This window comes from Ascidiella aspersa, chromosome 6 (assembly GCF_963924565.1).
Source record: "Ascidiella aspersa chromosome 6, kaAscAspe10.2, whole genome shotgun sequence".
Classification (NCBI taxonomy): Eukaryota; Metazoa; Chordata; class Ascidiacea; order Phlebobranchia; family Ascidiidae; genus Ascidiella; species Ascidiella aspersa.
Genome location: NC_139452.1, coordinates 11443207 through 11469503, shown reverse-complemented (window position 1 = coordinate 11469503; position 26297 = coordinate 11443207). Strand labels below are relative to the sequence as shown.

At 35.1% G+C, this 26297-nt stretch overlaps 1 protein-coding gene and 34 non-coding genes across 35 annotated transcripts; 1 reads left to right on the top strand and 34 right to left on the bottom strand.

Moving 5' to 3' along the window:
* Positions 1-1245: 1245 nt before the first annotated feature.
* Positions 1246-10974, top strand: LOC146139841 (uncharacterized). Its single transcript, XM_083392526.1, has 8 exons — positions 1246-1263; positions 1967-2111; positions 3365-3471; positions 4283-4472; positions 8597-8871; positions 9671-9815; positions 10124-10230; positions 10723-10974. The coding sequence occupies exons 1-8, from the start codon at positions 1246-1248 to the stop codon at positions 10972-10974; spliced, it is 1239 nt and encodes a 412-aa protein (XP_083248652.1).
* A 1358-nt stretch (positions 10975-12332) lies between these two features.
* Trnar-acg (transfer RNA arginine (anticodon ACG)) lies at positions 12333-12405 on the bottom strand. Its single transcript has one exon. It is a non-coding gene; the product is annotated as a tRNA-Arg (tRNA).
* A 249-nt stretch (positions 12406-12654) lies between these two features.
* Trnar-acg (transfer RNA arginine (anticodon ACG)) lies at positions 12655-12727 on the bottom strand. The gene has a single exon. It is a non-coding gene; the product is annotated as a tRNA-Arg (tRNA).
* Positions 12728-12968: 241 nt separating this feature from the next.
* Positions 12969-13041, bottom strand: Trnar-acg (transfer RNA arginine (anticodon ACG)). The gene has a single exon. It is a non-coding gene; the product is annotated as a tRNA-Arg (tRNA).
* Positions 13042-14574: 1533 nt separating this feature from the next.
* On the bottom strand, positions 14575-14647 carry Trnar-acg (transfer RNA arginine (anticodon ACG)). The gene has a single exon. It is a non-coding gene; the product is annotated as a tRNA-Arg (tRNA).
* Positions 14648-14886: 239 nt separating this feature from the next.
* On the bottom strand, positions 14887-14959 carry Trnar-acg (transfer RNA arginine (anticodon ACG)). Its single transcript has one exon. It is a non-coding gene; the product is annotated as a tRNA-Arg (tRNA).
* Positions 14960-15194: 235 nt separating this feature from the next.
* On the bottom strand, positions 15195-15267 carry Trnar-acg (transfer RNA arginine (anticodon ACG)). The gene has a single exon. It is a non-coding gene; the product is annotated as a tRNA-Arg (tRNA).
* Positions 15268-15517: 250 nt separating this feature from the next.
* Positions 15518-15590, bottom strand: Trnar-acg (transfer RNA arginine (anticodon ACG)). The gene has a single exon. It is a non-coding gene; the product is annotated as a tRNA-Arg (tRNA).
* Positions 15591-15838: 248 nt separating this feature from the next.
* On the bottom strand, positions 15839-15911 carry Trnar-acg (transfer RNA arginine (anticodon ACG)). The gene has a single exon. It is a non-coding gene; the product is annotated as a tRNA-Arg (tRNA).
* A 249-nt stretch (positions 15912-16160) lies between these two features.
* Positions 16161-16233, bottom strand: Trnar-acg (transfer RNA arginine (anticodon ACG)). Its single transcript has one exon. It is a non-coding gene; the product is annotated as a tRNA-Arg (tRNA).
* Positions 16234-16473: 240 nt separating this feature from the next.
* On the bottom strand, positions 16474-16546 carry Trnar-acg (transfer RNA arginine (anticodon ACG)). Its single transcript has one exon. It is a non-coding gene; the product is annotated as a tRNA-Arg (tRNA).
* A 564-nt stretch (positions 16547-17110) lies between these two features.
* On the bottom strand, positions 17111-17183 carry Trnar-acg (transfer RNA arginine (anticodon ACG)). The gene has a single exon. It is a non-coding gene; the product is annotated as a tRNA-Arg (tRNA).
* Positions 17184-17433: 250 nt separating this feature from the next.
* Trnar-acg (transfer RNA arginine (anticodon ACG)) lies at positions 17434-17506 on the bottom strand. Its single transcript has one exon. It is a non-coding gene; the product is annotated as a tRNA-Arg (tRNA).
* A 552-nt stretch (positions 17507-18058) lies between these two features.
* Trnar-acg (transfer RNA arginine (anticodon ACG)) lies at positions 18059-18131 on the bottom strand. The gene has a single exon. It is a non-coding gene; the product is annotated as a tRNA-Arg (tRNA).
* Positions 18132-18677: 546 nt separating this feature from the next.
* Positions 18678-18750, bottom strand: Trnar-acg (transfer RNA arginine (anticodon ACG)). The gene has a single exon. It is a non-coding gene; the product is annotated as a tRNA-Arg (tRNA).
* Positions 18751-19001: 251 nt separating this feature from the next.
* Positions 19002-19074, bottom strand: Trnar-acg (transfer RNA arginine (anticodon ACG)). The gene has a single exon. It is a non-coding gene; the product is annotated as a tRNA-Arg (tRNA).
* A 250-nt stretch (positions 19075-19324) lies between these two features.
* On the bottom strand, positions 19325-19397 carry Trnar-ucg (transfer RNA arginine (anticodon UCG)). The gene has a single exon. It is a non-coding gene; the product is annotated as a tRNA-Arg (tRNA).
* A 235-nt stretch (positions 19398-19632) lies between these two features.
* Trnar-acg (transfer RNA arginine (anticodon ACG)) lies at positions 19633-19705 on the bottom strand. Its single transcript has one exon. It is a non-coding gene; the product is annotated as a tRNA-Arg (tRNA).
* A 405-nt stretch (positions 19706-20110) lies between these two features.
* Positions 20111-20183, bottom strand: Trnar-acg (transfer RNA arginine (anticodon ACG)). Its single transcript has one exon. It is a non-coding gene; the product is annotated as a tRNA-Arg (tRNA).
* A 250-nt stretch (positions 20184-20433) lies between these two features.
* Positions 20434-20506, bottom strand: Trnar-acg (transfer RNA arginine (anticodon ACG)). Its single transcript has one exon. It is a non-coding gene; the product is annotated as a tRNA-Arg (tRNA).
* A 489-nt stretch (positions 20507-20995) lies between these two features.
* On the bottom strand, positions 20996-21068 carry Trnar-acg (transfer RNA arginine (anticodon ACG)). The gene has a single exon. It is a non-coding gene; the product is annotated as a tRNA-Arg (tRNA).
* Positions 21069-21317: 249 nt separating this feature from the next.
* On the bottom strand, positions 21318-21390 carry Trnar-acg (transfer RNA arginine (anticodon ACG)). The gene has a single exon. It is a non-coding gene; the product is annotated as a tRNA-Arg (tRNA).
* Positions 21391-21638: 248 nt separating this feature from the next.
* On the bottom strand, positions 21639-21711 carry Trnar-acg (transfer RNA arginine (anticodon ACG)). The gene has a single exon. It is a non-coding gene; the product is annotated as a tRNA-Arg (tRNA).
* Positions 21712-21950: 239 nt separating this feature from the next.
* Positions 21951-22023, bottom strand: Trnar-acg (transfer RNA arginine (anticodon ACG)). The gene has a single exon. It is a non-coding gene; the product is annotated as a tRNA-Arg (tRNA).
* A 555-nt stretch (positions 22024-22578) lies between these two features.
* On the bottom strand, positions 22579-22651 carry Trnar-acg (transfer RNA arginine (anticodon ACG)). The gene has a single exon. It is a non-coding gene; the product is annotated as a tRNA-Arg (tRNA).
* A 563-nt stretch (positions 22652-23214) lies between these two features.
* On the bottom strand, positions 23215-23287 carry Trnap-agg (transfer RNA proline (anticodon AGG)). The gene has a single exon. It is a non-coding gene; the product is annotated as a tRNA-Pro (tRNA).
* A 249-nt stretch (positions 23288-23536) lies between these two features.
* Positions 23537-23609, bottom strand: Trnar-acg (transfer RNA arginine (anticodon ACG)). The gene has a single exon. It is a non-coding gene; the product is annotated as a tRNA-Arg (tRNA).
* A 240-nt stretch (positions 23610-23849) lies between these two features.
* Trnar-acg (transfer RNA arginine (anticodon ACG)) lies at positions 23850-23922 on the bottom strand. Its single transcript has one exon. It is a non-coding gene; the product is annotated as a tRNA-Arg (tRNA).
* A 240-nt stretch (positions 23923-24162) lies between these two features.
* On the bottom strand, positions 24163-24235 carry Trnar-acg (transfer RNA arginine (anticodon ACG)). The gene has a single exon. It is a non-coding gene; the product is annotated as a tRNA-Arg (tRNA).
* A 249-nt stretch (positions 24236-24484) lies between these two features.
* Trnar-acg (transfer RNA arginine (anticodon ACG)) lies at positions 24485-24557 on the bottom strand. Its single transcript has one exon. It is a non-coding gene; the product is annotated as a tRNA-Arg (tRNA).
* A 249-nt stretch (positions 24558-24806) lies between these two features.
* On the bottom strand, positions 24807-24879 carry Trnar-acg (transfer RNA arginine (anticodon ACG)). Its single transcript has one exon. It is a non-coding gene; the product is annotated as a tRNA-Arg (tRNA).
* A 249-nt stretch (positions 24880-25128) lies between these two features.
* Trnar-acg (transfer RNA arginine (anticodon ACG)) lies at positions 25129-25201 on the bottom strand. The gene has a single exon. It is a non-coding gene; the product is annotated as a tRNA-Arg (tRNA).
* A 248-nt stretch (positions 25202-25449) lies between these two features.
* On the bottom strand, positions 25450-25522 carry Trnar-acg (transfer RNA arginine (anticodon ACG)). Its single transcript has one exon. It is a non-coding gene; the product is annotated as a tRNA-Arg (tRNA).
* A 249-nt stretch (positions 25523-25771) lies between these two features.
* On the bottom strand, positions 25772-25844 carry Trnar-acg (transfer RNA arginine (anticodon ACG)). The gene has a single exon. It is a non-coding gene; the product is annotated as a tRNA-Arg (tRNA).
* Positions 25845-26093: 249 nt separating this feature from the next.
* Positions 26094-26166, bottom strand: Trnar-acg (transfer RNA arginine (anticodon ACG)). The gene has a single exon. It is a non-coding gene; the product is annotated as a tRNA-Arg (tRNA).
* Positions 26167-26297: the final 131 nt, after the last annotated feature.

Below are 26297 nucleotides of genomic sequence, written 5' to 3'. Positions count from 1 at the left end.
TGGGCGCTGCCAAACAGCAACAGTGTACGAAAATGTATTAGATAAGTGTGACAAACCCTACATGCAACGCACGGTAAATGACATGTTGCAAAAGTTTCAAGTGTTAGTGCTTATGATGGATTTGACGAAAAACGTGTGAAGTTTAGTTTCCTTTCGATGTGAAAGGATGCGTGACTAGAAACCTAACGCAAAGTTTTAGGGTGCGACAACCAAAGTGTTTGGTTTTTAATGAGACTTTTCGTATATGGACACACAGCTGTTGCACGGCCGGTTAAATTGTAGCTAGCAGTGTATGTAAACAGGACAATATCGTCCGTCGGTGTTGTCTTACACAGACATTTTCTTCTAGTCTATATACAAAAAAATTATGAGAAGGCTCCATGTTCTCCCCTCTGAGCCCTCTGTAGCTCAGTTGGTTGTGTGAAGGGCGCGGTATGACCGAATATGAGGTCGAACATGACTGAAGATGAGTTTCGAAAGCGGTTTGACCGAACGTGAGTTTGAACATCATCACAGGCTATTTCTTTTCTAGCTTGGCCTTGCTTTCACTATATCATGCTGACGAATTTTAAGACTTTCCGAAGGCATTTTTTGATTAGGAGTAGACCTATGCAAAATTCTGTTAGTTTTAGGCATAACCCACCACTCCAGGTTACTTTAAGGTTAGAAAATTAGTAAAACTTTCAAATTTTGATTCTCAGAACCGTGATGTTTGAATATTATTGTCAAATTTATGAAAATATGAAAATGTCAAAAAATGGTGGCATTGCTAACCAGTTGATCGGAGATGCATTATGTTGATCTATTTGAACATGTTCACGTCAACAAAACGACACTTGTTAAATAGAAACCAAAAGGAGTTAAATCCTATCTTGATAAATTCATTGTAGTTTGAGAAAGTACAAGTTGTTTAAAATTGAAGGTTACTAAACGAGGTCAACCCGCTGCGCAAATGTAGAATATTGTCTGTTTATTTTTTTAAATGCCCTTATAACAAAGATTTCGCATTTTTAGATATACGATGTGAAACAGGAGATCGATTTTAGTTGCGATGTAACTTAAAAGTTGATCAACCTCAGATAATTTCGCTAGTTGTAGGCCTAACTCAAGTACTGTTTTAAATAAATTGTATATCTATTTTTTAGATTTGTAAATATTTAAAAAGCATCGAGCTGCAGTTAAAATTGTTAGGCCTACAGTATGAAAGTTATAGTTGCTGGAATGTCCAAAACCGGGACAAAAACCATGGCCGAGGCACTCAGGGTGTTAGGATACGAAGTGTAAGACTTTATGGAAAACTTGTGGTATTTTGGTGACGACTGGCTAAATATTATCACTAACGGAGCTAAAATTTCCGCCTTGCAGCGGATGTGCAAAGACGTCGATGTTGTTTGCGACACTCCATGCTGTTTTTACTGGGAAGAGATGCTAGAAGCTTTCCCGACGCCAAGGTATTCATTTCATTTAAAAAAAAGTTTTTTGTGCTATGCCATTAATTTGAGTTTTGTTGCTGTTGTAGTGTTTCCTGGGAAGCAAGACATTTGTAGAAATCGTGACCACTTGTTAATTGTCAAAAGACAAATAATAAAACTGAATGTGTAAAATGAGAAGAAATCTCCTCGCCGTTACATGTTTGACGACAATCATTTCAAATGGGCGCAAATATTATTTAGAGTTTCCTGTCTTAATCAAATTCAGTCATTTGTCAGTTCTTGGGAGGAATATATTTCCCCACAAAATAAGTCATCATCAGTCTCTTAATTCGCATGAATTAAATTGAAAATAGGGATTCATTAGTTGTATATCTAAATCGACCTTATTCTTTAGGTCAAGGAGGTTCTCGTGTTGTTAAAAAAAACGACTTTACCGCTCTGTATAGAGGAGTATTACATTTTCAAGCGATTTAGTTCAGAATTTTATTTTCATTTTTTACGCAGTTAAAGTTTAAGCTTTACTACATGTATAGGTGTTACTCACAACACGCGACGAAGATTCGTGGTTTGCAAGTTTACAGAAGCAGATGGAAACTTTTAGCTCAGATGTGTTTGCCAAAATGGTTAACGGCTTCACGTTTTATGGGTGGTGGTTCCGCCCTGTTCGCAATGCCACTTGTGAGTACAATTCGTTCTCTTTGTAGTTATATAACAGGTATCAGTCATGTCAAAGTCATTTCAAATCTACGTGATCAAAGTCTGGTTATTTCAACTTCCAAGTCAAGTTATTTTAACTAACAAATCAATAATTGACATTAAACAAGCTGCTTTTAATTATAAAAGCTAAAAAAAGTTTTTGCTCACTAAGCAATACCGTATACCTTACGCCCGAAACACAGTAAATCGCAGCAATCGGCTTTATGCGCAAAATAGAATACAGCAGCAAGACCAAAATTAGAAGAATGCAAATATCGGAGAAAAACAAAATATTGACAAAAAAATAACGTCACATATGACCATAATAGCTAAGAGTTGAAACAAGATTTAAATCAGAATGAGACCTGAGTCTGTCAGAACAGAACCTAAACCGCAAGAACAAAATTTAAAGAATATCTTACCTAACCCAAATCTAAAGCCTAACTTCATTTCAACCAATAATCCAGTATTAACTCAATCCCCAAATTCACCCATTACTTAGCCTTCTCATAACCCCAAACATTGTCAAACAACTTATGCATGAAACGTCGGTGCCAAAACGTCAAACCCAGAACGGCCGATCCCTAAACCGTGGCCCGAATCGTTTTATTTCATTTCCAATCCATACACTTTAAGGGTTATTTAGGTCTTTTATATTTAATTTAGAAGGATAAAGGACTTACTGGTTAATGTTTTTCATCGACGGGTTTTGGCCTTATTCCGTTGTATTATTAGCCCAAAATTAGGTTGCCCTTCAATTTGGTGGTGCTGCAGACTGTAGAAATTTATTAAAAATGGTTCTGAGCAAAATTGTCAAAAATGTAAAAAAATGAAAAAGAGGATATTGCTGATGCTAACTGAAATCATTGCTCATACTAACATTGCTCACGCTAACTAAAAAATCCCACGTTGTGCTGAACATTTCTGTAAAGAGACTAAGTCGCCAAAGTTTTGGTGTTATAATCACGGTAGATTTTGATTTGCCGCAAAATAACTGTGTTAAACAACAAGCATCGTGTTAAATAATTTCATTAAAACCTTTAGGTTAACGTCAAATCATGTCAAAAACACTGTAGTCTAGTCTAGTTAATGAAACAATGCTTTTGCTGCGCCTAATTCATGTCATTTTGATGTCAATAAAACAATTCTATTTTCACAGAAAGGGTGTATTGGCTTAAATTCTGTTCGCTGTTTTTTTGAAAATAGTCGCTGTTTTTTTTTTCAAATGTGAAAAGTTTCTCTTCTGGGAAACCGCGGAAAATGGCCTTGGTCGAATTTTAACACATATGAAGAAGAAGTGGCAAAACGCATGTATCGGAAGCACAACCGTGCTGTAATACAGGTTAGTTTAAGTTTCTAGTAAAATTAGGCGATTGAAAGCTTAAAATTTTGCATTTAACTTTGTTATTAACTCTGTTTACTAACTATTTCAGAAATCGGTACTACATGCTTAACGTCAGTTTTTGTTTTTATAGTTCACAAAATAGTGTTTTTTTTGTGCTATCTTCCTGGGTTTATATATGCACGTGCCGTTTTACTTGTCCTAATGCCTTACTAACGACTGACCGCTAGCCAGAGATAGATCATTGGAAAGTATGAGAAGAATAACAAGTGTAAAGGGTGGTCTAAACTAATTACAAAAAAAACTTTTTGTAAAAATGCTTGCATTGGTGTATATATATTTTTTTTTATGTAAAAATGCTTGCATTGGTGTATATTTATTAAATGGCAGTAACTGTGAAGAAACAACAAACTTAAAATATAGGCCTAATACACTCTTTAGAAAACCAATCATTACAGTTAAGTAAGCTTTTTATTGCTTTCTTGTTTTATCCATTTTTTCACCCCAACTCATCCCTGAAGCAAATTACCTGCCCAAATTATAAAATTCGTACCTAAATGAGCCAAGTGGCTCCCTTTGACAACCACTGCTCTAACCTATTGTGTATGACCAACACACAAATACGGAAATAATATTGCACTTTCAGATGTTAACATTCTTCAACCACTCTGTTATAGTGTAGGTATCTATAAATATATAACAGAATTTAAAAGGCAAAATTGATTTGAGTAAAGTATTCTGTCATTCTTGAACATATTTCCTTTAATCAAAATCTCAAATCAAGCGGTTAAGGCAAAGAAATATTGCGTAGAACACTCCAAAAGACCAGCTGCTTGTCTACGAAGTAAAGCAAGGCTGGAAACCTCTCTGCGATTTTCTCGAAGTCGATATTCCCGATGTCGCTTTTCCGCACAAGAATAAAGGGGCGACCTTAATGGCTGACATGCGCAAGGAAAACAAAATCATGCGTCGCTTGGAGAAAGATCTTTATTTATCCATTGGCACACTTTTGATACTGTTTGTTGTCGTTGTGTATAGATTGTTTTGTGCTTAACAAATTATGGTTTACTGTTGATGTCTAATTTTCAGCATTACCGAAGTTTGCTAAACAAATTACTTTAACTACAGCTTTCAGAAGAAAAAAAAAAACACTTATCAGGACAATGTTTAGAAACCTTCTCATCACTTACCACTTTCTTTTATTGCTATCGCTACGTATGTCAAAAATTAGAGAAATAAATTAGAAGAAAATCAAAACTTAATTAGAGCGCCAGATGCTGCAATGCCAATTCGATTTCTAAGACGATTTGGTAAAGAAAGAAATAACGCTGTAGCCTATTGCCGTAGCAAAAAACTATGAAAACTACCAAACAGATTTAAGAGGTATTCGAATAAAAATTCCGCACCTTAATCCAGTTCGGATTACACAGCTTTTTGATTGCCCATTTTTACTTTTACAAAAAAAAAATAATTGACATGTCATTTGTCAAATATATGCAAAAACAGCTATAGTTCAGGTTGCTCCCTGATTGACGTTTTGCCACGAGTTACCATTATACAAAAGAAAAATAAATCTTAACCTATTTATCAAAAATTTATCTGATAAGGTTGTATGACCAGGGTTTTTTTTGAGGTTTGATTTGTTTGACCGCTAAGTAGTTTTAAGAGACCGCAAGTGTTTCATTTAAATACCAAAAAATAGCCATATTTGCTTAAACGAATTATTTATAAAGCTACTGGCAGTGCACAATCACAGAACAAATTTTTCAAAAAATAAAATAAAATTTTGGGAAACCGCTGGAGAAATTTGGGGGACCGTTAAAATTAATGGCAATGGCAATCTATCGGAAAGAATTGCAGAACATACAATACAAACCAGTGCTTTCCAACCGGTGGGTCCATTGGTAGGTCGCGAAAGCATTTCTAATTGCTACAGTTTTTTTATTATATCGGGAAATTATTGCATTAACATAACGTAACATTTATGCAACAATGTAACAAATACGTAACAATGAGCTGTGTTGCGTTTCATTAGTCTGCCTATTTCAGTACGTACGCCAGTAGTAAAGATACACTATTTATGTTACGGTCATATCTCATTGTGGAACGTACAATAAAACTTGCATGAAAAGTGAGTCGCGAACTGAAAAAGGTTGGGAAGCACTCATATAAACTGAGCACAATAGTAAGCCGAAAGCGCAAACGCTCCTGGCAAACATCAAGTCGTTCTTTTTAAGGCAACGCTTGGTATGTCAACTTTTCATTTCATGTTTACCTGTAAATTTTATGCCTCAGTGATCTTGAGTACAGTTTAATTTCGACTTTCAAGTAAATCCACTAGTCTGCGAGAGAAGAAAGAAAGTAAACAAAGGCGCTTAAACAGCCTAGCCGAGACGGGGATACGAACATTTTTTGCACAGTGCGCAAAAATGTGCACGCCAAAATGTGCAAAAATGTGCGCACTTTTTTTCACAATGTGCGCACATTTTAAACAGCCTTCAACAAACTCTAACTCTAACTCTAACTCTAACTCTAACTCTAACTCTAACTCTAACTCTAACTCTAACTCTAACTCTAACTCTAACTCTAACTCTAACTCTAACTCTAACTCTAACTCTAACTCTAACTCTAACTCTAACTCTAACTCTAACTCTAACTCTAACTCTAACTCTAACTCTAACTCTAACTCTAACTCTAACTCTAACTCTAACTCTAACTCTAACTCTAACTCTAACTCTAACTCTAACTCTAACTCTAACTCTAACTCTAACTCTAACTCTAACTCTAACTCTAACTCTAACTCTAACTCTAACTCTAACTCTTGCTCTAACTTGAAAATGTTTTTTGAAGGCAGTTAAAGTGCGCACATTTTTGAAGGCAGTTTAAAATGTGCCCACATTGTTAGAAAAAAGTGCTCACATTTTTGAAGGCAGTTTAAAATGTGCGCACATTTTTTGCACATTTTGGCGTGCACATTTTTGCGCACATTGTGCAAAATAACGCCACGTCCCCTGTTGGACTAGCCAGAGCTCCGTTCCGCCAATTGAATAGATTGCATAACGATGTTGTCTGTGGCAATCTGTTGTTTGCCCTATTGTTTGTGCTTGAATTAGGATAGGAAATAAGTTATTAACTAAATTTTCTTTTAAAAATTCGAGCAACTTAGGCAAATAGTCGTAACGTCGTGCTAGCTTAGCACCAAACGAAACAATAGCAATACAATATCTACACTAGAAAATATTAAATAATCAACTTTGCGGAAATTGCCTCTATTGAAGATTTTTTGTAAAGTTTTATTCGTTTGCAGAGGTGAAAATAGGCTTAAGTAAACGTTAATTGTGAAAACTTTATACGCGTTTCCGCGTTGAGTAAACCTTTTAATGTGCAAACAATGGCCTGTGTCATTTTGTTTACTTTGTTTCATTCGTTGTTATTCAGATAAGTTTACCTTAATGTTACGCTTAGTAACTTGGATGTCAAGGAAGTCAGGCCGAGCAGATTACTGAAATATCGCCATATTTCAACAAATGTATTCAATAAGTAGGCTAGATAATTCTTCGTAACATCAGAATGGCAATGTACTTGTTTCACCGCTAACTATAGCGAACAGACTATTCGAGGACAAAAAACTGGTTTGAAAGTGATATGTTTTTCCCTGCCAGTTTGCTGATTGACTTAACCAGTGGTCGACAAATTGTGGACCGCAGCCCAAATTTTGGCCTTTGAGCAATTTTTAGTGGGCCGCGAGCTAATTTTTAGTATTCTAGTTTTATCATGTAATTCCGCGTGATAGCCGTAAATTCACTGTATTGTTTTTTTTTAAATGGTGTGGCTAAGAGTTTTTTTTTTACTTTTGATCATTGTTGGATCATAAGGACGCAGTTCTATGAACGCTACAAAGGTTAATTTTTATTAAATGAGGCTATAAACTTTTCGCACTACACGCAAGATTTTTTAAGATCAAGTGTTTTATGGCGAAAATTTGTGACGTCATTTGTTTTACGTGCACGTAACCACCATGGTGGGCCTTCAATAGCTCTGAGCGTATTTTGGGCCGCGAAAAAAAGTTTGCTGACCACTAGGCTAAACACATAAATTAACAGTGTTATTTATTTGAGAAAGGCAATAATTGACACAAACTTTTTCTATTGAGTAAATTTAAAGGGCTTGTGGAATACACTACTTTAGATTTATTGATTGATGATCCGACAAGTTTGTATGAATTTCTTGTCTGGCTTTCAAGCTGAACAATAGTTGGTTGCTTTTTAACCCACCTGCGATCATTGAAATGGTACATCAAACATTTATTGATACAAGGCTTAAACTTAAACAAAACTAATTTGCTTTAATTTAGTTAGTAATACTAACCCTGAGGCCACCCAAACCCATAAGCTTGCGAACACCAATGTGGTATTTTCAAAAATCTATAAACGCTGGACAAAAACTTCATCTTAATGCCAACAAATAAACTAATTTGAATTAATTTTGTAGCCGGACTTCTAAAATGTAATATATCAAACAATTGCCGTAGTCGTTACCGAACAATCAGTGTACCAAATCACCATGGGCCCTATCTAACGTAATGCATTTTCTCTTCTTGATTCACATGCTCATGTCAACAAAACTATTCGTGTTTAGTGAATGCTGAACAAGATTTCACTCGGTTGGATTCTATATAGCCTATCTAACCTATGTCCGGATACAGGCTTAGGTCCCTTATTTACACCGCGTACGAAAGTTCGCGCCGAGTACATAAGACCGATTTTTCGCTACCGTAGCGTTGGTTACTTGGTTTGATAAGTTTTTTTCCCAGTCAATCGCTTTTTTTTCTGTCTTCGAGGGATAGTTAACGACCATGCGTACTCGGAAAGTAGAATAAATGAGTGTGCCCATTAAAGGCAAACAGTTGTGAGTGTTTTCTTTCTGTTGATTTTGTTGCCTGTTTTCATCAAAAACTAAAATTTCTGTAACACGTACTAACATACTGAGCAGGCCAGGATACACAAAATTTAACTAAACTTAAAACTAGGGCCCATAACTTACAAACTAAGTGGAACTCTGGTAAATATACTGCTGTTTAATATAATAGTAGAGAATCACCAACTTTCGTTTAGACAGTCATAAGCCGATTTAACCAACTGTTACAAAATGAAAGTCATCGTTGCTGGAATGTCTAAAACCGGCACCAAAACCATGAACGCAGCACTGACATTACTGGGATACGAAGTATATGACGTTTTGGAGAACTTTTGGTACGTTGGTGACGACTGGCTAAACATATTCAAAAAGGGGGCTAAAATTGCTGACTTGCAGCGAATGTACAAGGACGTTGATGCTGTGTGTGATATTCCATGCTGTTTTTACTGGGAAGAGCTACTGGAAGCCTTTTCTGAAGCTAAGGTACCTATTACATAGTGTTTGCGCCTATTATAATTGACTGTTAAGCTTTTGGCTGGTTGTACATTAACTCGATTGTCTTTTGAATTGTCCTAAACAAGTTTTATTGAAATGACTTAATTTCCAGTTAAGTCAGGTGAAAAATATCCTAATTTCTCGCAGTCTAAGCCACCATTTGCCCATGTCACGTCCCAGAAAATCCTCTATTAGAGAAAGTCAACTTCAAGTCAAGACAATGATATCAAAATAAAACTTGAAACAACTAAAATTAGTAAGTTTTTCTATGGCCAGCAGTAACGTAATTAAAAGGCAGGAGAAACAAACATACAGCAAAAATAATTGAACGTGCAAACAATGCCATAAATATAACCAACTTTTTACAAAAAAGGGCTTAAATAAACACCCCATTTAAACCCAAGTTATTTGAGTTAGTTTTTTTTTAAACTTAGTTCAAGTCACTATTTTACCTCAAAACTAAAGTCAAGTAAAGTCATTTGTAAACAGTGACTTAAGTCAAGTCAAGTCATAGACTTAGTCATTGTAACACTTGTCTATTGTTTGGTAGAAGACACACAGCTAGGTTGCCAACAAAATCACAAAAATCTGTTTGCTAAATCGACTAAATTTAAGCAATTGGAATGTTTAATTTTTAATTGGCCATACAGCCTGTTTTCGGGTTAAACTTTAAACGCGATTTTTTTAACAACGTTTGTCCATATTTTAGCTATTTACCAAAACTAAAATTGTACATATAGTCGTTTCTATTTAAGATGTTAGATTTATACGCTTTGTTGCTTTATAGGTAATTCTCACAACACGCGACGAGGACTCGTGGTATAAGAGTATAATAAACCAAATGGAAAGTCTTAGCTCGGATTTTGGTCTCAAACTAGTTTATGCCCTAACATATATGGGATGGAGGCTTCGCTCGGTTCGGAATGCTTCTTGTGAGTAGAATATGGTGCGTTTAAAAACTAAGTAAGACTTAATGGAAGCTTTGTGCTTAATTTGAAATTCGGATTTTCTTTTAATTTTGTTTTTATGTTTAATTTATTGGGAATCAAACCAAACAACAAGTCTAGCTACATAATTAAGAAAAATAAACCCTTTAGAGATACTAATTTCAAAGAATTCAAATATGATGAGAGTGTTCACCCAATCAAAGATACAATAAAAATGCTTTCCTTACGAATTTGTTTTAGAAAATAGAATATATACTTTAAGATAATTTGAATGTTTAACTTGTCTATAACAGTTGCTCTTCTGGGAAATCGCGGAAATTGGCCTTGGTCAAATGTTAATACATACGACGAAGAAGCGGCGAAACGCATGTATCGCAAGCACAACCGTAATGTAATACAGGTTTGTTCAAAAAAGGGGCATTAGTACATTTGACACAACGATTTTTTTTATCTTGCCTGCCTGCCTGTTTTGTCATTTTAAGTTAAACTTCTACTCGCTGGATCTGTTATCGATCAGTGTCGAATTCAATTATTAAAATGCTGCAAGCTAAATTAATTTTAAAGTATTTTATTCTTTAGATTTCCTTTTTTACTTAACTTTTTAAAAAGGTAAAGTAATAAAGGAAATCTAAAAAACTAAAAGTAAATAAGTAAAGTTAATATTTATTTGGCGGTTTATGATCTGCTTGGATTATATGGAATATTTTAAATAACAGATACTGCTGGTTAACAAGGTTAAGAGCGTAAAAAACTCGCATCTAAATCTGATCGACAATGTTGTACCGCACTAATAAATAGTACTACTTTTAAACCGTTCTACAAGTGTATAGCTATCGAACCATTCCCCTTAAGTCCGAAGTTAAGAAACCAAACAAATTTCTACCTACCGCAGAACGCTCCAAAAGACCAACTTCTGGTGTTCGAAGTAAAGCAAGGTTGGGAACCTCTCTGCAACTTTCTCGGAGTTGATATTCCTGGTGTCGAATTTCCGCACAAGAATAAAGGGGGTAGTACAGTGGATGAAATGCGCAAGGAAAACAATATAATGAAAAGAATAGAAAGAGAGCTTTTTGTTTCTCTGGCATTACTTTTCACGTTGTTTGCCTGCTCTATGTACAAATTATTTTGTTTGTTCAATCGATGATTGTTAACACATGTTACGTGTTTATCAACACTTAAACACCCAATTTAATTATTTGCCATATGCCAAATCTTAGAGTTCATATTAATATTAAGTTATCTTACGAATTCTTAAATAGGGCTTTAGATTACGCTTTTCGTTTGCCAAAATTGCGTTCGCACGCCTCGTTTCTAACTAGACATTTAACATTTAACCTCAGTCTTGCGGGCGGTGTTCTTACGTTCTGCAAAACAAGCCACTTGTTTTGCTGGCATCTGACTCCCGCTGCAATTTGGCCTTAAAATGGACGCTGTAATGCCTAGCCATGATTTCGCAGTGCCGGCCAGTCTTATTGGCCAAATATGACGTAACTTTCGTGATCTTTTTCTTCCTACGTATTGGCTATATACATGTCGTTTCTTAGCAGCTTTGGGCTTTCTCTAGAGAAGTCTTAACATTATGATTCGTTGTAACAAAATACTTTTATTGGAATTTTAGTTGTGGTTATGACAGGTAGCATATCTGACCGGAAACCTTCGCCAAACAACAAGAACTCACCCGGTTGTGTCATGGCGGACAAGTGTTTAGTTTTAGGCATCAGGCCCCAGTACACAAGTCGCTCTTACTCTGTGTGTTGCATCACACTCTTCATAACACACATGTGCATTCCAATTCAGTACTCAACTCAGATTACCGAAAGAATAGTCTAAAAAAATCATGAAATTAATAATAAGTGGTTTAAAAGACAAATATGTTGCACTCAAATCAATATAACAAGCACGCCAGGACTCCAACCTGGAATCTTCTGATCCTTAGTCAGACGGGTTATCCATTGCGCCACGCGCCCGTACAAAACCTTTCTGCTACTCCACTTTAATCATGTTACTGAGAGATTCTTCTTCGAAATTGTATCAACGAATTTACTTGTGGGTTGCATTACACTCTTGATAAAACACGTGTGCATTCTAATACAACAATCAACTTATATTACCGAAGGAATAGTCTAAAAACACGTAATTAATAATAAGTGGTTTAAAAGACAAATATTTTACACTTAAACAAAAAATACCGAGAACGCCAGTACTCGAACTCCAAATCTTCTGATCCGTAGTCAGACGCGTTATCCATTGCGCCACGCGCCCGTACAAAAGCTTTCTGCTCCTTTTCTAAAATCTTCAAGTAACACAAATCCACTTCTATAATGTTACAAAGAGATTCTTTCACAAAATTATAAAAAAAGGTTGCATTAAAGTTTTGACATAACGAATGTGCATTCAAACGAAATTCTCATTTTAGATCACCGAATAATAGTCTATCTAAAAAACACGAAATTTTGAATAAGTGATTTAAAAGAAAAATATTTTACACTTAAACAAAAATAACGAGCACGCCAGGACTCGAACCTGGAATCTTCTGATCCGTAGTCAGACGCGTTATCCATTGCGCCACGAGCCCGTACAAACACTGTACCTAACGTTTTTTTAAATCTTATAAGTGTCCAAATCCACTTTAATCATGTTACTGAGAGATTCTTTTTCGAAATTGCATCAACGAACTTACTTGTGGGTTGCATTACACTCTTGACAAAACACGTGTACATTCTAATTCAACACTCAACTTATATTACCGAAGGAATAGTCTAAAAACACGTAATTAATAATAAGTGGTTTAAAAGACAAATATTTTACACTTAAACAAAGATACCGAGCACGCCAGGACTCGAACCTGAAATCTTCTGATCCGTAGTCAGACGCGTTATCCATTGCGCCACGCGCCCTTTACAAAACCTTTCTGCTCCTTTTCTAAAATCTTCAAGTAGCGCAAATCAACTTCTATAATGTTACAAAGAGATTCTTTCACGAAATTATAAAAAAAGGTTGCATTAAAGTTTTGACATAACGAATGTGCATTCAAACGAAATTCTCATTTTAGATCACCGAATGATAGTCTATCTAAAAAACACGATATTTATAATAAGTGGTTTAAAAGACAAATATTATACACTTAAATAAAAGTTACGAGCACGCCAGGACTCGAACCTGGAATCTTGTGATCCGTAGTCAGATGCGTTATCCATTGCGCCACGCGCCCGTATAAATATATCGTGTCAATTTTTAAAATTTTCAATTATCCCAAATCCACTTTATTCTTGTTACCAAGACATTATTTCAAGAAAGTACAACAATGAAAATCCTCCATGAGTTGCATTATACTTTTGCTAAAACACATGTACATTCAAAGCAAATGCTCAACTTAGATTACCGAAAGAATAGTCTAAAAAAACACGAAATTCATACTCAGTGGTATAAAAGACAAATATTATACACTTAAATAAAAGTTACGAGCAAGCCAGGACTCGAACCTGGAATCTGGAATCTTCTGATCCGTAGTCAGACGCGTTATCCATTGCGCCACGAGCCCGTACAAACACTGTACCTAACGTTTTTTTAAATCTTATAAGTGTCCAAATCCACTTTAATCATTTTACTGAGAGGTTCGTTTTCGAAATTGCATCAACGAACTTACTTGTGGGTTGCATTACACTCTTGACAAAACACATGTGCATCCTAATTCCACACTCAATTATATTACCGAAGAAACAGTCTAAAACACGTAATTCATAATAAGTGGTTTAAAAGACAAACATTTTACACTTAAACAAAAATACCGTGCACGCCAGGACTCGAACCTGGAATCTTCTGATCCGTAGTCAGATGCGTTATACATTGCGCCACGCGCCCATACAAAAACTTTCTGCTCCTTTTCCAAAATCTTCAAGTAACCCAAATCCACTTCTACAATATTACAAAGAGATTCTTTCACGAAATTATAAAAAAGGTTGCATTAAAGTTTTGACATAACGAATGTGCATTCAAACGAAATTCTCATTTTAGAGCGCCGAATGATAGTCTATCTGAAAAACACGAAATTTATAATAAGTGGTTTAAAAGACAAATAATTTACACTTAAACAAAAATAACTAGCACGCCAGGACTCGAAACTGGAATCTTCTGATCCGTAGTCAGACGCGTTATCCATTGCGCCACGCGCCCGTACAAACACTGTACCTAACTTTTTTTTAAATCTTATAAGTGTCCAAATCCACTTTAATCATATTACTGAGAGATTCATTTTCGAAATTGCATCAACGAACTTACTTGTGGGTTGCATTACACTCTTGACAAAACACGTGTGCATTCTAATTCAACACTCAAATTACATTACCGAAGGAACAGCCTAAAAACACGTACTTAATAATAAGTGGTTTAAAAGACAAATATTTTACACTTAAACAAAAATACCGAGCACGCCAGGACTCGAACCTGGAATCTTCTGTTCCGTAGTCAGATGTGTTATCCATTGCGCAACGAGCCCGTACAAACACTGTACTTAACGTTTTTTTAAATCTGATAAGTGTCCAAATCCACTTTAATCATGTTACTGAGAGATTCTTTTTCGAAATTGCATCAACGAACTTACTTCTGGGTTGCATTACACTCTTGACAAAACACGTGTGCATTCTAATTCAACACTCAACTTATATTACCGAAGGAACAGTCTAAAAACACGTAATTAATAATAAGTGGTTCAAAAGACAAATATTTTACACTCAAATAAATATAACGAGCACGCCAGGACTCGAACCTGGAATCTTCTGATCCGTAGTCAGACGCGTTATCCATTGCGCCACGCGCCCGTACAAAAACTTTCTGCTCCTTTTCTAAAATCTTCAAGTAACACAAATCCACTTCTATAATGTTACAAAGAGATTCTTTCACAAAATTATAAAAAAGGTTGCATTAAAGTTTTGACATAACGAATGTGCATTCAAACGAAATTCTCATTTTAGATCACCGAATAATAGTCTATCTAAAAAACTCGAAATTTTGAATAAGTGGTTTAAAAGAAAAATATTTTACACTTAAAAAAAAATAACGAGCACGCCAGGACTCGAACCTGGAATCTTCTGATCCGTAGTCAGACGCGTTATCCATTGCGCAACGCGCCCGTACAAAAACTTTCTGTTACTTTTTTAAAATCTTCATGTATCCCAATTCCACTTCTATAATGTTACAAATAGATTCTTTCGCAAAAATATAACAAAGATTGCTTTACAGTTTTGACATAACGCATGTATATTCAAATGAAATACTCAACTTAGATCAGCGAAGGATAGTCTAAAAAACATGAAATTAATAATAAGTGGTATAAAAGACAAATATTATACACTTAAATAAAAGTTACGAGCACGCCAGGACTCGAACCTGGAATCTTATGATCCGTAGTCAGACGCGTTATCCATTGCGCCACGCGCCCGTACAAACACTGTACCTAACGTTTTTTTTAAATCTTATAAGTGTCCAAATCCACTTTAATCATTTTACTGAGAGATTCTTTTTCGAAATTGCATCAACGAACTTACTTGTGGGTTGCATTACACTCTTGACAAAACACGTGTACATTCTAATTCAACACTCAACTTATATTACCGAAGGAATAGTCTAAAAACACGTAATTAATAATAAGTGGTTTAAAAGACAAATATTTTACACTTAAACAAAAATACCGAGCACGCCAGGACTCGAACCTGGAATCTTCTGATCCGTAGTCAGACGCGTTATCCATTGCGCCACGCGCCCGTACAAACACTGTACCTAATTTTTTTTAAATCTTACAAGTGTTCAAATCCACTTTAATCATGTTACTGAGAGATTATTTTTCGAAATTGCATCAACGAACTTACTTGTGGGTTGCATTACACTCTTGACAAAACACGTGTGCATTCTAATTCAACACTCAACTTATATTCCCGAAGGAACAGTCTAAAAACACATAATTAATAATAAGTGGTTTAAAACATAAATATTTTACACTTAAACAAAAATACCGAGCACGCCAGGACTCGAACCTGGAATCTTCTGACCCGTAGTCAGACGCGTTATCCATTGCGCCACGCGCCCGTATAAATATATCGTGTCAATTTTTAAAACTTTCAAGTATCCAAATCCACTTTATTCTTGTTACCAAGACATTATTTCAAGAAACTACAACAATCAAAATCCTCTATGAGTTGCATTATACTTTTGATAAAACATATGTACATTCAAATAAAATACTCAACTTAGGTTACCAAAGGAATAGTCTAAAAAAACACGAAATTCATAATAAGTGGTTTAAAAGACAAATATTTTAACCTCAAATAAATACAACGAGCACGCCAGGACTCGAACCTGGAATCTTCTGATCCGTAGTCAGACGCGTTATCCATTGCGCCACGCGCCCGTAAAAAACCTTTCTGCTCCTTTTCTAAAATCTTCAAGTAACGCAAATCCACTTCTATAATGTTACAAAGAGATTCTTTCACGAAATTATAAAAAAAGGTTGCATTAAAGTTTTGACATAACGAATGTGCATAAAAACGAAATTCTCATTTTAGATCTCCGAATGATAGTCTATCTAAAAAACACGAAATTTTGAATAAGTGGTTTAAAAGACAAATATTTTACACTTAAACAAAAATACCGAGCACGCCAGGACTCGAACCTGGACCCTTCTGATCCGTAGTCAGACGCGTTATCCATTGCGCCACGCGCCCGTATAAATATATCGTGTCAATTTTTAAAACTTTCAATTATCCCAAATCCACTTTATTCTTGTTATCAAGACATTATTTCAAGAAATTACAACAATGAAAATCCTCCATGAGTTGCATTATACTTTTGATAAAACACATGTACATTCAAAGCAAATGCTCAACTTAGATTACCGAAGGAATAATCTAAAAAAAAACACGAAATTCATACTTAGTGGTTCAAAAGACAAATATTTTACAATCAAATAAATATAACGAGCACGCCAGGACTCGAACCTCGAATCTTCTGATCCGTAGTCAGACGCGTTATCCATTGGGCCACGCGCCCGTACAAAACCTTTCTGCTCCTTTTCTAAAATCTTCAAGTAACGCAAATCCACTTCTATAATGTTACAAAGAGATTCTTTCACGAAATTATAAAAAAGGTTGCATTAAAGTTTTGACATAACGAATGTGCATTCAAACGAAATTCTCATTTTAGATCACAGAAAGATAGTCTATCTAAAAAACACGAAATTTTGAATAAGTGGTTTAAAAGACAAATATTATACACTTAAACAAAAATACCGAGCACGCCAGGACTCGAACCTGGAATCTTCTGATACGTAGTCAGACGGGTTATCCATTGCGCCACGCGCCCTTGTAAATATATCGTGTCAATTTTTAAAAGTTTCCAAGTATCCCAAATCCACTTTATTCTTGTTACCAAGACAATATTTCAAGAAATTATAACAATGAAAATCCTCCATGAGTTGCAGTAAACTTTTGATAAAACATATGTACATTCAAAGCAAATACTCAACTTAGATTAACGAAGGAATAGTCTAAAAAACACAAAATTCATAATAAGTGGTTTAAAAGACAAACATTTTAAACTCAAATAAATATAACGAGCACGCCAGGACTCGAACTTGGAATCTTCTGATCCGTAGTCAGACGCGTTATCCATTGCGCCACGCGCCCGTACAAAACCTTTCTGCTCCTTTTCTAAAATCTTCAAGTAACGCAAATCCACTTCTATAATGTTACAAAGAGATTCTTTCACGAAATTATAAAAAAAGGTTGCATTAAAGTTTTGACATAACGAATGTGCATTCAAACGAAATTCTCATTTTAGATCACCGAATGATAGTCTATCTAAAAAACTCGAAATTTTGAATAAGTGGTTTAAAAGACAAATATTTTACACTTATAACGAGCACGCCAAGACTCGAAGCTGGAATCTTCTGATCCGTAGTCAGACGGGTTATCCATTGCGCCACGCGCCCGTGTAAATATATCGTGTCAATTTTTAAAAGTTTCAAGTATCCCAAATCCATTTATTCTTGTTACCAAGACATTATTTCAAGAAATTATAACAATGAAAAGCCTCTATGAGTTGCATTATACTTTTGATAAAACATATGTACATTCAAAGCAAATACTCAACTTAGATTACCGAAGGAATAGTCTAAAATCACGAAATTCATAATAAGTGGTTTAAAAGACAAATATTTTACACTCAAATAAATATAACGAGCACGCCAGGACTCGAACCTGGAATCTTCTGATCCGTAGTCAGACGCGTTATCCATTGCGCCACGCGCCCGTAGAAAACCTTTCTGTTCCTTTTCTCAAATCTTCAAGTAACGCAAATCCACTTCTATAATGTTTCAAAAGATTCTTTCACGAAATTATAAAAAAAGGTTGCATTAAATTTTGACATAACGAATGTGCATTCAAACGAAATTCTCATTTTAGATCACCGAATGATAGTCTATCTAAAAAACACGAAATTTATAATAAGTGGTTTAGAAGACAAATATTTTACACTTAAACAAAAATAACGAGCACGACAGGACTCGAACATGGAATCTTCTGATCCGTAGTCAGACGCGTTATCCATTGCGCCACGCGCCTGTACAAAAACTTTCTGTTACTTTTTTAAAATTTTCATGTATCTCAATTCCACTTCTCTAATGTTACAAAGAGATTCTTTCGCAAAATTATAACAAAGTTTGCTTTACAGTTTTGACATAACGCATGTGTATTCAAATGAAATACTCAACTTAGATCAGCGAAGGATAGTCTAAAAAACAAGAAATTAATAATAAGTGGTTTAAAAGACAAATATTATACACTTAAATAAAAGTTACGAGCACGCCAGGACTCGAACCTGGAATCTTCTGATCCGTAGTCAGACGCGTTATCCATTGCGCCACGCGCCCGTACAAACACTGTACCTAACTTTTTTTTTAAATCTTATAAGTGTCCAAATCCATTTAATCATGTTACTGAGAGATTCTTTTTGGAAATTGCATCAACGAACTTACTTGTGGGTTGCATTACACTCTTGACAAAACACGTGTGCATTCAAAGCAAATGCTCAACTTAGATTACCGAAGGAATAGTCTGAAAAAACACGAAATTCATACTCAGTGGTTCAAAAGACAAATATTTTACACTCAAATAAATATAACGAGCACGCCAGGACTCGAAGCTGGAATCTTCTGATCCGTAGTCAGACGCGTTATCCATTGCGCCACGCGCCCGTATAAATAAATCGTGTCAATTTTTAAAATTTTCAATTATTCCAAATCCACTTTATTCTTGTTACCAAGACATTATTTCAAGAAATTAAAGCAACGAATATCCTCCATGAGTTGCATTATACTTTTGATAAAACACATGTACATTCAAAGCAAATGCTCAACTTAGATTACCGAAGGAATAGTCTAAAAAAACACGAAATTCATACTTATTGGTTCAAAAGACAAATATTTTACACTCAAATAAATATAACGAGCACTCCAGGACTCGAACCTGGAATCTTCTGATCCGAAGTCAGACACGTTATCCATTGCGCCACGCGCCCGTACAAAAACTTTCTGTTACTTTTTTAAAAGCTTCATGTATCCCAATTCCACTTCTACAATGTTACAAAGAGATTTTTTCGCAAAATTATAACAAAGATTGCTTTACAGTTTTGACATAACGCATGTATATTCAAATGAAATACTCAACTTAGATCAGCGAAGGATAGTCTAAAAAACACGAAATTGATAATAAGTGGTTTAAAAGACAAATATTATACACTTAAATAAAAGTTACGAGCACGCCAGAACTCGAACCTGGAATCTTCTGATCCGTAGTCAGACGCGTTATCAATTGCGCCACGCGCCCGTAATTGCATCAACGAACTTACTTGTGGGTTGCATTACACTCTTGACAAAACACGTGTGCATTCTAATTCAACACTCAACTTACATTACCGATGGAATAGTCTAAAAATACGTAATTAATAATAAGTGGTTTAAAAGACAAATATTTTACACTTAAACAAAAATACCGAGCACGCCAAGACTCGAAGCTGGAATCTTATGATCCGTAGTCAGACGGGTTATCCATTGCGCCACGCGCCCGTAATTGCATCAACGAACTTACTTGTGGGTTGCATTACACTCTTGATAAAACATATGTACATTCAAAGCAAATACTCAACTTAGATTACCGAAGGAATAGTCTAAAACCACGTAATTAATAATAAGTGGTTTAAAAGACAAATATTTTACACTTAAACAAAAATACCGAGCACGCCAGGACTCGAACCTGGAATCTTCTGATCCGTAGTCAGACGGGTTATCGATTGCGCCACGCGCCCTTATAAATATATGGTGTCAATTTTTAAAACTTTCAAGTTTCCCAAATCCAATTTATTCTTGTTACCAAGACATTATTTCAAGAAATTACAACAATGAAAATCCACCATGAGTTGCATTATACTTTCGATAAAACACATGTACATTCAAAGCAAATACTCAACTTAGATTACCGAAGGAATAGTCTGAAAAAACACAAAATTCATAATAAGTGGTTTAAAAGACAAACATTTTAAACTCAAATAAATATAACGAGCACGCCAGGACTCGAACCTGGAATCTTCTGATCCGTAGTCAGACGCGTTATCCATTGCGCCACGCGCCCGCAATTGCATCAACGAACTTACTTGTGGGTTGGATTACACTCTTGACAAAACACGTGTGCATTCTAATTCAACACTCAACTTACATTACCGAAGGAATAGTCTAAAAACACGTAATTAATAATAAGTGGTTTAAAAGACAAATATTTTACACTTAAACAAAAATACCGAGCACTCCAGAACTCGAACCTGGAATCTTCTGATCCGTAGTCAGACGCGTTATCCATTGCGCCACGCGCCCGTATAAATTTATGGTGTAAGTTTTTAAAATTTTCAAGTTTCACAAATCCACTTTATTCTTGTTACCAAGACAATATATCAAGAAATTATAACAATGAAAATCCTCCATGAGTTGCAGTAAACTTTTGATAAAACATATGTACATTCAAAGCAAATACTCAACTTAGATTACCGAAGGAATAGTCTGAAAAAAAACAAAATTTATAATAAGTGGTTTAAAAGACAAACATTTTAAACTCAAATAAATATAACGAGCACGCCAGGACTCGATCCTGGAATCTTCTGATCCGTAGTCAGACGCGTTATCCATTGCGCCACGCGCCCGTACAAACACTGTACCTAACTTTTTTCTAAATCTTATAAGTGTCCAAATCCACTTTAATCGTATTACTGAGAGATTCTTTTTCGAAATTGCATCAACGAACTTACTTGTGGTTTGCATTACACTCTTGACAAACCACGTGTGCATTCTAATTCAACACTCAACTTACATTTCCGAAGGAATAGTCTAAAAACACGTAATTGATAATAAGTGGTTTAAAAGACAAATATTTTACACTTAAACAAAAATACCGAGCACGCCAGGACTCGAACCTGGAATCTTCTGATCCGTAGTCAGACGCGTTATCCATTGCGCCACGCGCCCGTACAAACACTGTACCTAACTTTTTTTAAATCTTATAAGTGTCCAAATCCACTTTAATCATGTTACTGAGAGATTCTTTTTCGAAATTGCATCAACGAACTTACTTGTGGGTTGCATTACACTCTTGACAAAACACGTGTGCATTCTAGTTCAACCCACAACTTATATTACCGAAGGAACAGTCTAAAAACACGTAATTAATAATAAGTGGTTTAAAAGACAAATATATTACACTTAAACCAAAATACCGAGCACGCCAGGACTCGAACCTGGAATCTTCTGATCCGTAGTCAGACGCGTTATCCATTGCGCCACGCGCCCGTACAAAACCTTTCTGCTCCTTTTCTAAAATCTTCAAGTAACGCAAATCCACTTCTATAATGTTACAAAGAGATTCTTTCACGAAATTATAAAAAAGGTTGCATTAAAGTTTTGACATAACGAATGTGCATTCAAACGAAATTCTCATTTTAGATCACCGAATGATAGTCTATCTAAAAAACACGAAATTTATAATAAGTGACTTAAAAGACAAATATTTTACACTTAAACAAAAATAACGAGCACGCCAGGACTCGAACCTGGAATCGTCTGATCCGTAGTCAGACACGTTATCCATTGCGCCACGCGCCCGTACAAAAACTTTCTGTTACATTTTTAAAATCTTCATGTATCCCAATTCCACTTCTATAATGTTACAAAGAGATCCTTTCGCAAAATTATAACAAAGATTGCTTTACAGTTTTGACATAACGCATGTATATTCAAATGAAATACTCAACTTAGATCAGCGAAGGATAGTCTTAAAAACACAAAATTCATAATAAGTGGTTTAAAAGACAACTATTATACACTTAAATAAAAGTTACGAGCACGCCAGTACTCAAACCTGGAATCTTCTGATCCGTAGTCAGACGTGTTATCCATTGCGCCACGCGCCCGTACAAACACTGTACCTAATTTTTTTTAAATCTTTCAAGTGTCCAAATCCACTTTAATCATGTTACTGAGAGATTCTTTTTCGAAATTGCATCAACGAACTTCTTGTGGGGTTGCATTACACTCTTGACTAAACACGTGTACATTCTAATTCAATACTCAACTTATATTACCAAAGGAACAGTCTAAAAACACGTAATTAATAATAAGTGGTTTAAAAGACAAATATTTTACATTAAACAAAAATACCGAACACGCCAGGACTCGAACCTTGAATCTTCTGATCCGTAGTCAGACGCGTTATCCATTGCGCCACGCACCCGTATAAATATAACGTGTCAATTTTTAAAATTTTCAATTATCCCAAATCCACTTTATTCTTGTTACCAAGACATTATTTCAAGAAATTACAACAATGAAAATCCTCCATGAGTTGCATTATACTTTTGACAAAACACATGTACATTCAAAGCAAATGCTCAACTTAGATTACCGAAGGAATAGTCTGAAAAAACACGAAATTCATACTCAGTGGTTTAAAAGACAAATATTATACACTTAAATTCAAGTTACGAGCACGCCAGGACTCGAACCTGGAATCTTCTGATCCGTAGTAAGACGCGTTATCCATTGCGCCACGCGTCTGTAAAAAAACTTTCTGCTCTTTTTCTAAAATCTTCAAGTGGCGCAAATCCACTTCTATAATGTTACAAAGAGATTCTTTCACGAAATTATAAAAAAAGGTTGCAGTAAAGTTTTGACATAACGAATGTGCATTCAAACGAAATTCTCATTTTAGATCACCGAATGATAGTCTATCTAAAAAACACGAAATTTATAATAAGTGGTTTAAAAGACAAATATTATACACTTAAATAAAAGTTACGAGCACGCCAGGACTCGAACCTGGAATCTTCTGATTCCTAGTCAGACGCGTTATCCATTGCGCCACGCGCCCGTACAAACACTGTACATAATTTCTTTTTAAATCTTATAAGTGTCCAAATCCACTTTAATCATGTTACTGAGAGATTCTTTTTCGAAATTGCATCAACGAACTTACTTGTGGGTTGCATTACACTCTTGACAAAACACGTGTGCATTCTAATTCAACACTCAACTTATATTGCCAAAGGAACAGTCTAAAAACACATAATTAATAATAAGTGGTTTAAAAGACAAATATTTTACACTTAAACAAAAATACCGAGCACGCCAGGAGTCGAACCTGTAATCTTCTGATCCGTAGTCAGACGCGTTATCCATTGCGCCACGCGCCCGTACAAAAACTTTCTGCTCCTTTTCTAAAATCTTCAAGTAGCGCAAATCCACTTCTATAATGTTACAAAGAGATTCTTTCACGAAATTATAAAAAAAGGTTGCATTAAAGTTTTGACATAACGAATGTGCATTCAAACGAAATTCTCATTTTAGATCACCGAATGATAGTCTATCTAAAAAACACGAAATTTATAATAAGTGGTTTAGAAGACAAATATTTTACACTTAAACAAAAATAACGAGCACGACAGGACTCGAACCTGGAATCTTCTGATCCGTAGTCAGACGCGTTATCCATTGCGCCACGCGCCCGTACAAAACCTTTCTGCTCCTTTTCTAAAATCTTCAAGTAGCGCAAATCCACTTCTATAATGTTACAAAGAGATTTTTTCACGAAATTATAAAAAAAAGTTGCATTAAAATTTTGACATAACGAATGTGCATTCAAACGAAATACTCATTTTAGATCACCGAATGATAGTCTATCTAAAAAACACGAAATTTATAATAAGTGGTTTAAAAGACAAATATTTTACACTTAAACAAAAATAACGAGCACGCCAGGACTCGAACCTGGAATCTTCTGATCCGTAGTCAGACGCGTTATCCATTGCGCCACGCGCCCGTGTAAACATATCGTGTCAATTTTTAAAAGTTTCAATTATCCCAAATCCATTTATTCTTGTTACCAAGACATTATTTCAAGAAATTATAACAATGAAAATCCTCTATGTGTTGCAGTATACTTTTGATAAAACATATGTACATTCAAAGCAAATACTCAACTTAGATTACCGAAGGAATATTCTAAAATAACACGAAATTCATAATAAGTGGTTTAAAAGACAAATATTATACACTTAAATAAAAGTTACGAGCACGCCAGGACTCGAACCTGGAATCTTCTGATCCGTAGTCAGACGCGTTATCCATTGCGCCACGCGCCCGTACAAACAATGTACCTAACTTCTTTTTAAATCTTATAAGTGTCCAAATCCACTTTAATCATGTTACTGAGAGATTCTTTTTCGAAATTGCATCAACGAACTTACTTGTGGGTTGCATTACACTCTTAACAAAACACGTGTGCATTCTAATTCAACACTCAACCTATATTACCGAAGGAACAGTCTAAAACCACGTAATTAATAATAAGTGGTTTAAAAGACAAATATTTTACACTTAAACAAAAATAACGAGCACGCCAGGACTCGAACCTGGAATCTTCTGATCCGTAGTCAGACGCGTTATCCATTGCGCCACGCGCCCGTGTAAACATATCGTGTCAATTTTTAAAAGTTTCAATTATCCCAAATCCATTTATTCTTGTTACCAAGACATTATTTCAAGAAATTATAACAATGAAAATCCTCTATGTGTTGCATTATACTTTTGATAAAACATATGTACATTCAAAGCAAATACTCAACTTAGATTACCGAAGGAATATTCTAAAAAAACACGAAATTCATAATAAGTGGTTTAAAAGACAAATGTTTTACACTCAAATAAATATAACGAGCACGCCAGGACTCGAACCTGGAATCTTCTGATCCGTAGTCAGACGCGTTATCCATTGCGCCACGCGCCCGTATAAATATATCGTGTCAATTTTTAAAATTTTCAATTATCCCAAATCCATTTATTCTTGTTACCAAGACATTATTTCAAGAAATTATAACAATGAAAATCCTCTATGTATTGCATTATACTTTTGATAAAACATATGTACATTCAAAGCAAATACTCAACTTAGATTACCGAAGGAATATTCTAAAAAAACACGAAATTCATAATAAGTGATTTAAAAGACAAATGTTTTACACTCCAATAAATAAACGAACACGCCAGGACTCGAACCTGAAATCTTCTGATCCGTAGTCAGACGCGTTATCCATTGCGCCACGCGCCCGTATAAATATATCGTGTCAATTTTTAAAATTTTCAATTATCCCAAATCCATTTATTCTTGTTACCAAGACATTATTTCAAGAAGTTATAACAATGAAAATCCTCTATGTGTTGCATTATACTTTTGATAAAACATATGTACATTCAAAGCAAATACTCAACTTAGATTACCGAAGGAATATTCTAAAAAAGCACGAAATTCATAATAAGTGGTTTAAAAGACAAATATTATACACTTAAATTCAAGTTACGAGCACGCCAGGACTCGAACCTGGAATCTTCTGATCCGTAGTCAGACGCGTTATCCATTGCGCCACGCGCCCGTATAAATATATCGTGTCAATTTTTTAAATTTTCAATTATCCCAAATCCATTTATTCTTGTTACCAAGACATTATTTCAAGAAATTATAACAATGAAAATCCTCTATGTGTTGCATTATACTTTTGATAAAACATATGTACATTCAAAGCAAATACTCAACTTAGATTACCGAAGGAATATTCTAAAAAAACACGAAATTCATAATAAGTGGTTTAAAAGACAAATGTTTTACACTCAAATAAATATAACGAGCACGCCAGGACTCGAACCTGGAATCTTCTGATCCGTAGTCAGACGCGTTATCCATTGCGCCACGCGCCCGTATAAATATATCGTGTCAATTTTTAAAATTTTCAATTATCCCAAATCCATTTATTCTTGTTACCAAGACATTATTTCAAGAAATTATAACAATGAAAATCCTCTATGTGTTGCATTATACTTTTGATAAA